Source organism: Leptosomus discolor, chromosome 2, assembly GCF_034619465.1.
Source record: "Leptosomus discolor isolate bLepDis1 chromosome 2, bLepDis1.hap2, whole genome shotgun sequence".
In the NCBI taxonomy this organism is placed as follows: domain Eukaryota; kingdom Metazoa; phylum Chordata; class Aves; order Leptosomiformes; family Leptosomidae; genus Leptosomus; species Leptosomus discolor.
Genome location: NC_141392.1, coordinates 75,796,505 through 75,810,255, shown reverse-complemented (window position 1 = coordinate 75,810,255; position 13,751 = coordinate 75,796,505). Strand labels below are relative to the sequence as shown.

The window sequence follows — 13,751 nt, the reverse complement described above, 5'->3', positions numbered from 1 at the left end:
GCAACTTACAACATTGTATTATTACATTTAGCCATTTTACACGGTAACATTTTACTGAGGAGTCTCTTCTGGTATTCACAGGCAATCGCCTTTTGTCACATCATCAATTTTAGTTACACTTCCAATTTACAATAAGCCTAGATACTACAACACGTGTGTGTATACATGCACACATATGATCTACTATTTTTTAAATAATAAATGTGTTTTTTTCGCTACATAATACAAAAGGTTTTCAACCAGAGGCACTCACAGTCTAAACAGACAGACAAAACTCAAGAACTTAAACAAAGACTCTATCTCACTCTGTGTTTTTACCAAACATTTAACCTTTTAGTTAGACAGACTAGTGTCAGGTCGTCACAAAGAAAGTAAGTGTTCAGGAGGGAACGGAGAAAGGGCAATTGCCTTCTGCAAAAGGATTGAGAAGGAATTCCAAGCATGAAGATAAAAATCAAAACAAAACAGAAAAATGAGACAAAGTAGAAAGCCAGAATTTATTCATTATGTGTTTTGGTGAACTTTCTCTGATTTCCTGTAATGTACCTTAACTGCAGTAATGTTTATTTGCTAAAATATAGTCCAAGTCTCTAATCTATGAACTTCTACAACTAAAATTCGCAAACTACAGGGCCCAAAACAAAATATGCATTAACATGCTTAAACTGCAAGTCAACCTACTGACAGTAGTGAATGAAGATCATACATACTACATATGTAGATCTCAAACATGATCATTTATTTTAAGTTTACCATTTGGTTGTCACTGACTCAAACTGACCTAAGTGCCACCTAGGTACTTGCCTCTGGCAGCGTGCACACATAAATCTGTTCAAGCACTGACAGGATTGTTAGCTGAGGCCTCAGAAACTGAAACCCTGGATCCTCAAAACTTGTATTTCCATATTTATGTCATCAAGCAGTTCAACCTCCCTGGCAGGCTCTGAGGAGAGCCTCAGAGAGAAGTTGTTGAAATACTCTGGCCAGGATATGAAAGACTGAGGCAAACCACTCATGCCCATGGCAAGTTTAGCCTGACAATGAGGTATGTCTCTCTTGAAATACATTTGGCATTAATGCACCAAAAATTTCCCATCACCCTACTGCACACCCTGACTCATGATAGCTAGGAGACTGAGATGACCCCAGATACTACATGACCCTTAGGCTTGTACAAAAGCAAACAAATGTACTGGCTCCTTCCTCGGCCATTCATGCCAGTCTATGATTTACACAGGCTGATCTGGCACACATTCATCCTCTTGTAAGGGCTTTTTGTAGTTTTAGCTAAGTCACTTAACCTCCTCCCACCTATAAAAAGAGAACAATGGTATTAATGTAACGTTACAGAAGCACTGTCAGTTCTGACAATTTTTAGATATATATTCAGAATAGGAAGTTTATTCGGTTTTATGCAGGCAGAATGTTTTTAAAACAACAAAAATTTTATCTAAAGACAGGAAGACCTGGTGCAAAAATGTAATTGCCAAATACAGCGATTTAATAAATAGAAACCAGTAGTTAACAACTATTAAAAGACTAGGTTTACGACATATGTACTCATATTATACAGCATAAGATCAACTAGCTAAAGTTACCAACATTTACATAGAGCTTTAAAAGTTAGAAGCTCATTGAAAACCTCTATCAGAAATGCTGAGTAAGCTCTCTAAGCAGAATTTATCTATCTCCTTCTAGTGGCAGAACATAAAATCAGACACTCATAACCTTATTTTTGTTATTTTCTAAAACCCTTAAATACAGCAGCCCACCCTAAGCAAATGATACAAACTATTATTTTAAAATATCTGATAATTAACACTTGTAATATACCAAACATCTGTTCCACAGCTATTATCCTCTGCAGTCAAAATTCAAGCCTTTGCAATTTGCCTGACAAAAAGATAACATGCCCCAGCATCTCTTTCCGTATTTAGAACTAATCCAAATGTATAGGCTGTTCTCACCACAGCAGTATGCAATATTCTAAAACAAGCTCTAAGAAAAGAATAATTAAAAACACGAAGCTTAACAGAAAATGAGGTGAAGCCTAATGCTGGCTTCCCAAAGAAAAATCCTGCTGAACTCACTTGGTATGTTTAAGATCACATATTTTTCTAGGAAAAGGAGAAACACATTAGATCACACGTATCTGGACACTGTTAAACACTTGATGTGGTGCTACGCTGACATTTGTTTATCTTATGGAGGTTAAGTAGAGGCTGGAAGAAAATCTACAGTGAACTCCCTTGGCATCAGTTTTTATTTAACATTTTAAGACACAATGAGTTGGAAGACACCTTTGGTACGAAATCAGAAACACAGCATACAGAAGGAACACGAGGGAGAATCACATTACAAAAAACTGTACAAGACTGAGGATTATGGAGTGCAACGTCCTGCACTTACAAAGAAATAAATCAACACGTTGTCTCAGAAATCCTTGTCAGACGGAAATCAGACAGGAGTGGACTCGAATCAGACAGGAGTGTGTATCTCGCCTCAAGATAACCAGAAAGCATCAGGCAAAGGACATGGAAACAGCAAATACAACTTAACGATGCGCAAGGCACAACATTTCCCCGTCTTCCACCGAAGAAGGGCCTGGCAAGACTGGATCGGCAGTGGTGCCCGTAAGGCTAGCACACCAGAAGGGAGACGAGTGGCAGAGGTGCCGAGACGGGCTACCAGGATGACGAGGGGAACCGTGGCTCTGCCTAGCGGGGACGATGTGCCTTGTTCGACCTGGTAAACGAGGGCCGAGCAACGGGGTGTGCCTCCGCTCTGGCGAAGTGCTGGGTCTGGGGAAAACCTCACGGCTGGCGCAAAGCTCGGGTCAGGGCGACGCGGCGCCGGCAGGCAGAACGACAGCGGGTGACGGCACGGCTCGCCACGGCCGGGCGGGGAGCGACGCGGAGCCCGTTCGGAGCAGAGCTGACCCCGCTTCCTGGCGGCCCGCCCCCTCCCCGGGGAGCCCTCCTCCCCGCGGCCTGCCATTCCTCCTTTCCCTGTCCCTCCCCCCGCTCCCGCTAACCCCCGCCTTACCGGCTCCGGCCTGCGGCTCCTCCCCGGCTGAGCTCCACCTTCTTCCCCAGGGCCCCCCGCGCCGCCACACTGCCCCCGCTCGGGGACCGCTTAACCGTCGCTGAGGCGCGCGCCTCACTCCCGCCTCCTGCTGGGGGAGGCTGGCGGAGGAGGGGGGGTGGGGCCGCCGCTGCCATTGGCGCCGTTTCCACAAGGAAGCGGGGGGGGGGCGGGCGGAGCGGCGCGGGCGGGTACGCGGGGCGGTCGCCCTCTAAGATGGCGGCGCCGGGTCCACGTGGTGCGCGCTGAGGCGAGCGAGGCGTTCACTGGCGACATGGCGGCGGCAGGGATCATGGAGGAGGGCGAGAGGAAAGACGAAGCAGAAGAGGACGAGGTGGAGGTTGGTGGATGGCGGCATCGGGACGCGCTCCCCGGGCGCTCGCCTTCCTTGCAGCAGTGCTCGAAGAAGGGACGCGGCCCGGCCCCCCTCGGGGCGTGTCCTGCCTGCGGGCCCGGCCCGGCCCCCTCTCCCCTCGCCGGCGCTGAGCGGGCCGGAGCAGGCGGCCTGCCGGGTGGCACCGGAGGGCCGTGCGCCCGCCTTGCTGCGGGCTGACAGGGCCGAGCAGCTGCTCCGGGCCTTCAGTGAAGGGGAAAAGGGGTATGGTGTGGCCTTTCTCCGCTCACTGTATCTCTGCAAGGCCTCCCCCGACCCCCGGGAGCCGGTGCTCGCGGTCCGGCGTCGTGGCGCCGCTTGGCGGAGGGCCGGTGGGACACGCCGGATGCGTGAGGAGAGCCGGGCCCGGGGGCGCTGCTATGGCTGCCCCGGGCTGGCGGCGGGATCGGGCACAGAGTGAGCACGTTACCCTGGGCCTGTCGGGCTTCTCTGTCCTCCGTTGTGGTCGTGTCATAGAATCACAGAATGGTTTGGGTCGGAAGGGACCTTAACGATCACCTAGTTCCAACCCCCCTGCCCTGGGCAGGGACACCTTCCACCAGACCAGGTTCAGGTTGCTCCGAGCCCCATCCAACCTGGCCTGGAACACTGCCAGGGAGGGGGCAGCCACGGCTTCTCTGGGCAACCTGTGCCAGTGTCTCACCACCCTCACAGTGAAGAATTTCTTCCTTATTTCTAATCTAAATCTCCCCTCTTTCAGTTTGAAACCGTTACCCCTCATCCTATCGCCACACTCCCTGATCAAGAGTCCCTCCCCACCTTTCCTCTAGGCCCCCTTTAAGCACTGGAAGGCCACAGTAAGGTCTCCCCGGAGACTTTTATTTTCCAGGCTGAACAACCCCAACTCTCTCAGCCTGTCCTCATAGGGGAGGTGCTCCAGCTTCCCGATCATCTTTGTGACCCTCTTCTGGACCCACTGGAGCAAGTCCACATCTTTCTTTTGTTAGGGCCCCCAGAGCTGGACACAGCACTCCAGGTGGGGTTTCACCAGAGCAGAGTAGAGGGGGAGAATCCCTTCCCTCGACCTGCTGGCCATGCTTCTTTTGATGCAGCCCAGGATGAGACTGGCTTTCTGAACTGCAAATGCATCCTGAAAGCTGTATCATTTTGGCTGTTCTACTTCAGGTTTTCTGGGAAACAGCATTGTCAGAAAGCAATCTTCCAGTTTCAGTTGCTTCCTACCTCCATAACATCTGAAAATACAAACTATTACTCTTCTATTATTATATAATTCATATATGCTTAATAGATGGTGATTCTTGAAAACTCTTCCTTGAAAAGACATTTTTCAAGGTGGCTATTTTTTTTGTTTTGTTTTTACATTTTCCTCACACAAAATTGTAAGGAATTGCAAACAGTTTATTTCAAAGCAGTATGTTATAAAGATCTAAAAGTAACCATTTCAAGCAACACGTTGCTTAACTTATCCTCTCACTATGGTGTCTTATTTAGGTAGGTACTAAAGCTTTGGAAAAATGTACTTTGCAGTATGTAACTGGTCGTATTGTTATGATTCATAAACCATTTATCCACATCGATCCTCATTTTTCAAGAGTGAAAAAAGAGCTCCCTTCCTAGCTAGGAAGAGGAGGCCAGGAAATTCAGGTGTGAAACAGGTGTCTGATGGAGTAGTGGGTCACTGCGTTTCCCGGGGTATTGTAATGTCCGCCTGCCATTTTCTCTGGACAAAATGCAGAATAAATCAGATTTAGGGTCTGTTTATTCTGAAGGTCTGGGTCTTTGTATGCTGTTCTTTTTGGGTTGGGTTGTTTGTTGGGGGGGGGGGGCTTTTTCTTTCCCCTGAATTCAGATATATCAATTACAGATGTACATTATAAACTTATGTTGTAGGAGCAGCTGGTCATGGTGGAACTATCAGGAATTATTGATTCAGACTTCTTAGAAAAATGTGAAAACAAATGCAAGATTTTGGTGAGTGATTACAGCACAATAGGAAAGGGGTAAGTCAGTACACATGTGAACAAGGGACTGAGGCTGTTTCTGAATTCCTTGACATCAGTAACATTTAGATCAAGTCTTTGATAGAGAATTATGTGAACTGTCTCAGCTGTATTTGGCTGCATGTTGTGGGCTCTCTTTATTTCAGAGACGACATATGGTCTTTGAATATAGTATTATGTAAATATAAGGAGTTATTTTCAGAGTTTTTTATAAGCTAGGACCATTATCCCCTCTGGTTTCAAGCTCCAAGTTGATCTTTTTTAAATGATGTATTTTACACCTTCAAACAAAAATATTGTTAAGCACGCTTCTTCAAATAGCTTGAATATGGCTCACAGGTAAAGCCAAAATCTTTCTGAATTGCACTGTATTTACAGTGGGTTTTTTTGCAGATACTGTCTGGCAAGCTCAGGTGTTGTAAACGTAAAGGATAACTGCATATTGAGCATTTGGTAAACAGTTTTGGATGTTGTTTTCTTCACTGTGAGGTTATTGTAAGAATCTGGCTTACCTGTCCTTTTCTTTTTGAGTTATTTAATCACTTTCTCTGTATGGGACAAATTTTATTTGCCCTTCGAAACCTACATTGGACTATGAAAACTGTATAGATAGTACAAGTACTATTGATTTGCAAATACTTTCTGAAATCAGACCTTTAGTATAGTCTGAAAAGATGGAATAGAACATCTGAGTGTGCCACTGATCAGTATGTATGTGAGGTGGTAAAGTCAATTCTGAAAATCTAAAATGTAGGAATCCAGTCAAAATTTGTAAATCATCCATCACTGGATGGATATGCTCTTATAAGCAGATTTGCTTCCTGGATCTGAAAATGTGTCACACAGATGATTCACTACTGGTGGCTGAATGGCTACATATTCTTCAGTAGGGATTCTTTTAAATTTTGTGCTTTGAGATTCTCTCATAATGTTACTAGAAAGACTTTTAAGTATCTATACAGTATCCTACTTGTATCCAGACTTACTGGCCCTCACTCCCCAGAGCAGGCATTCCTTGAGATTTTTCTTAACGGACAGCCGTTGTTAAAACTCCAATAAGATTCTGCTTTGTGTTACAATAAAAGATTCTGCTTTGTGTTATTCTGTTTAGCAAGTTTTCTGTGATGCTGGTCACATAACCGGAAGATGGTCTCTGTTTTTGCACAGTCCGAAAGGGAACACAAATCAGCCGAAGAAATAGTTTTGAATATTGAAAACCTTAATGTTGTTGCCTAGTACTGCTGTGCTTTTTTTTTTTTATTAATTTCCTGTAGTAAGAAAACAACCGAAAATAGTTCTACATGTTAGCTTAGTGCTATTGATGTTCTCAGCTTATGAAACAGAGAGAATCCCAGAGCTTAAATCTTGCTGACCTTAGATACTTCTGTTTTTTTTGGGTTTTTTAGAAGTACGAGAGGAAAATTGCACAAATTCTTTTTAACCTGTGTGATACTCTGTATTTTACGCTATTTGCCACATGGTGCCACATCTTCAAATCTTTTAGCATGTGCTTATCTTCACGTCCTGAATGACGTTGATGTTCATGATGTACTATTAAAAGACGTTTTCCATTCATTAGTGTATTCTGCTCTGACATTAATTTTTACCAAAATGCAGTTTATAGGTATATCTTACATTAAGAATAACAGGACTTTGGTCTGCGTATTTGGAAAAGCTCTGCTGTAGAGGAAGGGAATGAGCTGATAGAACTGCTGCCTTACTCTCCCACTCCTTGTTTAAAAAATTAAAATTAAATAACAACAATTTCAAGTCCCTTCACAATGTGCACACACGGTAATCGCAGAAGCTTCTGTGACCCTGCAGTTGCACTTCTGGTGCTGGTATAATGCTTTTTGCTGGAATTCTTCACCGTGTGTGTTTTGCAAAGACTTTTAAAAGTTATTCCACATTATAGAACTTGTATGGATTGGAGGTTAGAAAATAACATCTTTTTTCTCGTGCAAATGTGTATATTTTTATTTGTTAATTTAATGCAGAGGTTAAATTAATTTCCTAGAGGAAATAACAGCGCTTTAAATTTATTTACTGTAACCTAAATAGACCACTGGCTGCAGTTTTCTAAATTTCTTTCATCCTTTTTTAACACACTAGAGCATTTTCTATACCACTTCAGCATTGTTGGTTTTGTTGTGATTACTAGAACTGTATTATCTAGTGTATTCTTTGTATTTAGTGTACTTAAAGTAACATGTCTGATGATAGACTGAAAAATTGTCATTACATTTTATTTTTTTTTAACAGTACACTGATTCCACAGTTAGATTGGCTAAACCCTTTGTTACACTTGTTATTGCTACTTAACTAGGCCTCCTACAAAAACAGAAAGGAAACTCCTCCTCCCCCCGCACCCCATGTTTAGCGTTGCAAAGACCTCAGGGTCAATTGTAATGGCTAAAAGTACTTTTATTAACTTTTTTTGAAAACTAATAAATATTAATTTAATTGTGTGTCTTGCCATTCTTTCAGGAGTCTGCTAGCTGCTGTAAAATCATATCCTTTGCAGAACTCTCTTATCCACTTCCATAAATCCTGTTTTAAAGATGTGCTTTTCTTCATATGAAGGTGGCAGTTTGAGAAAACTTTACAGTCCGGAATCCGTTCCTTATCTCTAGTATTAAAAGGAACTTTTTTATTTCACATTTACTATGTTAAGGAATACTTATTTTACTGTTATTATCTTATATTTTTTTTCTTAACTATTTTTTCAAGGAATTGATGTAATCTGGATTGTGCTGTATCTGTCTTCTCTGGTCTTACAGCAAGAAATTTGACTGGGTTAAGAGAGACCTGACATCTGTGCAATTTTGTCCCTCTTTTTGTAGGGAATAGAGACAGAGAGGCCCATTTTACAAGTGGACAGATATGTATTTGCAGGAGAATACGAAGGTAGGAACAATGGCATGGATACAAACTCTCCTTTTTCATGTGACACAAAGAACTTCCTTAACGTCAGTTAATTGCACTGCGAATGGAGAAGGTGGTCCTGTGGGGTGCTGAAGTTGTGGGTGATGTTTGTGTAACACGGTATAGAACAGCACCGGTCTGCGTTGGCTGCTGAATTAGCCATGCATCCATGTCCCTTACTGGAAGGTATGCCTGCAAGCTGGCGCCGGGGTGCACCAGCTGGTATTTCTGCAGGGAAGAATGTGGGACATAAAATGCCTAAAAGTAAGTGCTTGTTGTCTCCTATATAAGCAGGACTGACACGTGGTGCAGCCTGTAGTTCTCCCGTTTGCCTTACGGTGACAACACTGGTCTGGAAGAAAATGATCTGGAACCTTCCCTCGTAGTGACTATCAGTGACCACGATGCTCCTGTCTGTTCCCGAGGAGGCAGTGTGGTTACCAAGGCAGGGCCTTTGCCAGGGGCTGGAAGTCGGACCGTTCCCGGAGCAGTGCCAGTGCATGCAGTGTCTACAGCTGATATACATTAGTCTCTAAGACTTTCTCTCTTTGTTTTCCATAGATACTTTGGGAACCTGTGTGGTTTTTGAAGAAAACACAGAGCACGGTAATTGCTGGGATTTGATGTCCTGTTTGCGGTGGTAGCCTGGGAGGTTAAAAATATTTCTCTTGTTTCAGCTGATGGTGGAATTCACTATAATGATTTGGTTTAGGGTATTGTTTTTTTCTCCTCTCTTCATAGTAGATGCAGAAGGCAACCAAAAAGTGCAGCTGAAATACAAGTGCCACACAATGAAGAAGTTGAACATGACACGGACGCTTCTGACAGAAAAGAAGGAAGGAGAAGAGAATGTTGGTTAGTGCCTCTGCTGTTGTGCATAGGAACATGGATGGATTTTACTTAGGAGTGTCAGCCTTGGTTCAGTGTTTGAGTCAAAAGCGTGCAGGAAGTTAGAGGAACTTCCTTCTGTGCACAAAAATACAAAACAGAACACAGAAAAGAGAGAGAGATTCCTTCTGACCAGTGCTGCCTCCAGAAGTAGCTAGTAGGAGAGTCCTGCAGGAGAGTGTAAGAGTAGGGCAAACTGGTGATTTTCTGTCACCTCAAAGTTTTGGCACTAGTTCTGAAATCAGAGGTGCTGTTCAGTGGTTCTTAATTATCTTATTTTACTTCTGTCAATTTTTCTAATGACTTTTCGAGTCTATGTAATTGTTGAAAATCTATAATATCCTTAGTAAGAAGCTCCATGTTGTGTGTACTACATCTGAATTGTTCTTACTAAATTTACAGTTAACTGTGAATGAGTTTAACTCATTTGCAAAGACACGCCTAGCAGACCATTCATACGGATTTTCATTCTGTAGGCAGAACTCAGTGCTCACGTGTTCGCTTTATTTCAGCGGTGGTTTGTCTTACGGAAGTCAGTGCTTTTATATAGTCAGATATTGAGTATCCTGCTATATATATAGTGTATTCATTAGCAGTATCCTGTTGCTTTTTTTCATTTGAGTCAGTGTTACTGCTTCATGTTTTAATTACATGTAAATGTAGCCATTTTACATTAAATGTGCGCAGTCAGCTGGACATTGGTCACAGGAGGTGTAATGTGAAATGTCATCTGGAATCTAGCCAAACATCAGAATTCTTATCAACACTATGTACCATTTTTTCTCTCCGAATAATTAAGTAGGTGATACTAAACAGAAACCGTTATTTTTCAAGTACGATAGACTAGAGAACATGTTGCTTCGTACAAAAGCCTGTTTTGTGCTGGAGGAGCAATAGTGACGATACCTGCTGAAAACCACCTTGTTTCTGTACCCTGACAGAAGTTTGATGTTGTGCGTAGGAAGTAACTACACCACCTGGTGAACTGGCAACACTTACTGCCTAAAAATCCAAGTGGGAGGGGAATCCCGGTTCTCCTTGAAGTCTCTTCCATGTGGGTTGTAAGAGCTTCATGTTCAGGAGATGACACGAGTTCTTAAACTGTCTCTGATGTCATTCCCTATCATATTGTCAGATGTTCTGAGATGTAGGTGAACAAACATTTTATTATCTTTATTGCGTTTGTAAAATATTTTCTCAGTATTTTGGATTGCATTTAAGTTATTTTAAGAGTCTAAGGGTGGTGTCTGACACCTAAACGCAACAGAACCTGCCATACTGGATCAGACCAAAGGTGTTTTAGTCCTGTGCTGTATTTCTCACTATGGACAGTAGTGAGCTGGTATGTGGAAACTAGGAGGAAGGGGACCTCTACATGAGTGATCCCACGTACATGTGTAATCCTTTCTTTGGGCTATCCTGCCAGTGCTCAGCAGTTCATGAATATCCTGACAAGAGTTTTCATCTGGACTGCTGTGTCTTTAGTCCCCAAAGGCTCTGTCATCTTCACTTGCTTTTTGAACCTGTCTATAATTTTGACTTCTACCGCTTTTTATGGCAGTTAGTTTTCAAATCACATTTCTGTTGTATGGAAAAAGTACAACTTTACAGTGGGATTTCTCGATTGTTTGTTGGCTTTTGTGGTTGTTACAACTGTATGATCTGGTGCTTCCAATGAGCATGAGTTATTTGTTTTGTTATCGTAACTGGGAGATCTGTCAATCCCTAGTTGTTTTCCCAGTACAGCCTCGTGACCATCTGCCCCATCTGAGCTGTGTCCTCCAAGCAGACTTCTAGACTCTGTCTTTTTTTGTTGCCTTTTTTTTTTTTCTTGTGGGTGATTGGGGTTTTTAAGTCTCTTTCCATGTTGAGCTAACTTTACTCTCACCAGTTCTTGTTTCTCTTTTCTAGTATGGGTTGAGCAGGACACAGTGCTCGTGACGTGGACATAGCATAGTTTTGTATCTTGACGTTCCTGCTTGTTGTAACTTTGCTAATAATTTTGTCTCCCTTGTGACTGCTCTTTAGTGACCGAGCTGGTGACATCAATGAACCATACACAATGCCTCCAGCATCTGCATAAAAACCCGCAGCTATGTGTCTTGGATCAGTTGGTTTAGCCTATGCATGTTGTTGTCCATTTGTCAGCAGTTAAGCTTCTCTTCCTTTTAAGCTGGCCTTTCTTTATCAAATGCCTTTCTCTTATTCATAGCCTTATTTTTCAAGGAAAATGAATAAGCCCCATGGTGAGACTCGCCACAAAAATTAGTGTGGGTCCAAATTCTTGAAAGACATCTTTATCCTCAGTGATTCTTTTACTTAAATGTTGGTCAGGCTCAGCCTTAATAACAGTGAACTTAAACTAAGAAAAAACTGCTGTTAACTCCTTTTGTCACTAATATCAGTTTTCCTTCTTTGCATCAGGTGGAGTGGAGTGGTTACAGATCAAGGACAGAGATTTTTCCTACAGCAGGCCTAACATGATTTGCAGCTTTTTGCGTGAAAAAGAAGATTCTGAGGAATCGGCCCAGGCCCAAGACAAATTGACTGAAGAGTCAGAGGGAGAGGTGAGTGGCGGAGGAAATTCTGACGTGAATTGTGATCTGGAGAAGCAGCACAGCTTGGAAATAGATGCCTCTCTTCCTCTGCCTGACAGCCCTGCTTCAGGGGCAGAGGATTCTCCTTCTGGAAGCGTTGCCTTAGAGGATGCCCCTCCATGATACCAGCTCTGATCTTTCAGGATTTCTTCATGGAGTTAACGGGCCAACATTTAAATGGCAACTTTACAGGCCGTGACATGATTTCCAGTTTATCTGAGCAATTAATAGTGGAGAAATGGACACTGTGTTCTTGTGCATTGCTGTTATGTTTGGATTACAGTGGGGAGGGCTTAAGTGTTTTTTAAAAATGCCAATTGGAAATGTGTGTATCTCTACCTCAAAATTGAAGAAGAAGAAATGGTTACATAATTAAAAAACCCCTACTTTGTAAAAATTATGTACTGTACAGTCTGGAACATTTTGTAAAAAGGAAAAAAAAAAAAAGCATTGTTTAAAATAGAGTCCTGAATTTTTCAAGTATAGCTTCACCTTGTGTGTCTTATTCAGCCGCATACTGTGGCTGCTCTTGTACTGCAGTTACTGAAAGAAAAGTTCAAGTAAGCATGGCTTTTATTACTTCTTTGGTTACTCATCGAATTGCTTAGTTTGGATTTTCTCTAATGTCCTTTGTCCCCTTAACAGATCGTAGAAATCCTTCATGTGGGAAGGGACTTCAGGAGGTCTCTCATCCACCTTCCTGCTTAAAATAGGGTCAACGCTGAATTCGGGCCAAGTTACTCAGGGCTTTGTCCAGTCAAGTCTTGAAACCCCCTGTGGACTAGTCAGCAGCTGAAATCTAGGTCTTAGTGAGGCATCTGTCACTCTTCCTTCCCCCATTTGCTATATAATAGAATGTGTGTTATACAAAAGGAACTATCTCCCCACTGCCACCCCCGTAACTTCTTGGCTCTGATCTTCTCCTCTGGCATTTTTCTGAGGGTTTTTATGCCTAAGATCCTGTACCCATGGTTCCCAAACTGATCCATGTGACCATATTGTGGCCCCCAGCTAGTCTATGGGTGGATACTGTGTCCCGCTACATCATTAATACTGCCACATAGTACTTCATATAAAAGTTGAACTCTTTTGAAGGAGGCAGAGAAAGGTAGGAAGGAAGAAAGGTCAGGAGGAAAATGGTTTAACTGCAACAATGCTGTGAGAGTGGGAACACCTAATTAATTCCAGCATAATTATGTAATACTTTAATTAGCAATGATCAGAGGAGAAGTTCACCCCCAGCATTGTTCACAGCACAGGATCAGTAAAGGTAAGTCATCGAAACAGTGCAACAGTTTCAAACCATCCATCCCACTATTCCGTTTTTCTCTGTAGAAGCAACTTGAATCATGGGGGAAGGGGAGGAAGAAGAGGGAACACATTCCATACCCCTACAGCCTGTGTGGGGCTTCAGGTTTCAGGGACACCCTGGATTTAACTGCAGTCCTGGAGGTTTAAAAGCATTGTTTGAACTTGGTTTGTTTGGTGCTGAGCTACAGAGGATAATTATAACAGTCCTGGGAATGTTATGAACTGGTATGACGTACAGTGTTGTCTGCAGTGGGGGGCATCTGCCGTGCCAGACTGCACTTGCCGACAGCCAAACCTGCTGCTGGAGAGACAGGGTGTGCTGCGGGAAGAAGGGGCTCGCTGTTGCAGCCCCTGCCTCTGGGAACTGAGAGGTGCTGCCCAGAGTTTATTCTCTGTCAGTGTGTGGACGTAGCAACTCTCTCTTCTGTTTTGTTAGCCAACTGCTAAATCTGTGGCTCTGTACGTGTAAATTGTTTTTGTTATGTGCAAGGAGTATTCTAGCAGAATCGGTTTCTGACCTTTTTTGGCCTTTCCTTTCAGTAGTGTACTGAAGCTGTTTCTTTGTTCTAGTTTATCTGGGAATCGTATTAT

General features: G+C 43.1%; 1 protein-coding gene across 2 annotated transcripts; it reads left to right on the top strand.

Annotated features, from left to right (window-relative positions):
• Positions 1-3,312: 3,312 nt before the first annotated feature.
• On the top strand, positions 3,313-12,329 carry GTF3C6 (general transcription factor IIIC subunit 6). 2 transcript variants are annotated; one of them, XM_086461295.1, is made up of 6 exons: positions 3,313-3,424; positions 5,330-5,410; positions 8,283-8,346; positions 8,926-8,970; positions 9,109-9,219; positions 11,677-12,329. In XM_086461295.1, the coding sequence occupies exons 1-6, from the start codon at positions 3,359-3,361 to the stop codon at positions 11,970-11,972; spliced, it is 663 nt and encodes a 220-aa protein (XP_086317421.1). In that variant the 5' UTR covers positions 3,313-3,358; the 3' UTR covers positions 11,973-12,329. The 2 variants fall into 2 exon arrangements, with proteins under 2 accessions (XP_086317421.1, XP_086317420.1); XM_086461294.1 differs by having other exon boundaries at positions 9,106-9,219.
• Positions 12,330-13,751: the final 1,422 nt, after the last annotated feature.

Excerpts from the sequence above, each read along its gene's own strand:
- GTF3C6 (XM_086461294.1), top strand. The coding sequence starts at position 3,359 with ATGGCGGCGGCAGGGATCATGGAGGAGGGCGAGAGGAAAGACGAAGCA. Across the intron at positions 5,411-8,282 it reads AAAACAAATGCAAGATTTTG|GGAATAGAGACAGAGAGGCC; the intron begins GTGAGTGATTAC and ends CTCTTTTTGTAG. Across the intron at positions 8,347-8,925 it reads ATTTGCAGGAGAATACGAAG|ATACTTTGGGAACCTGTGTG; the intron begins GTAGGAACAATG and ends TGTTTTCCATAG.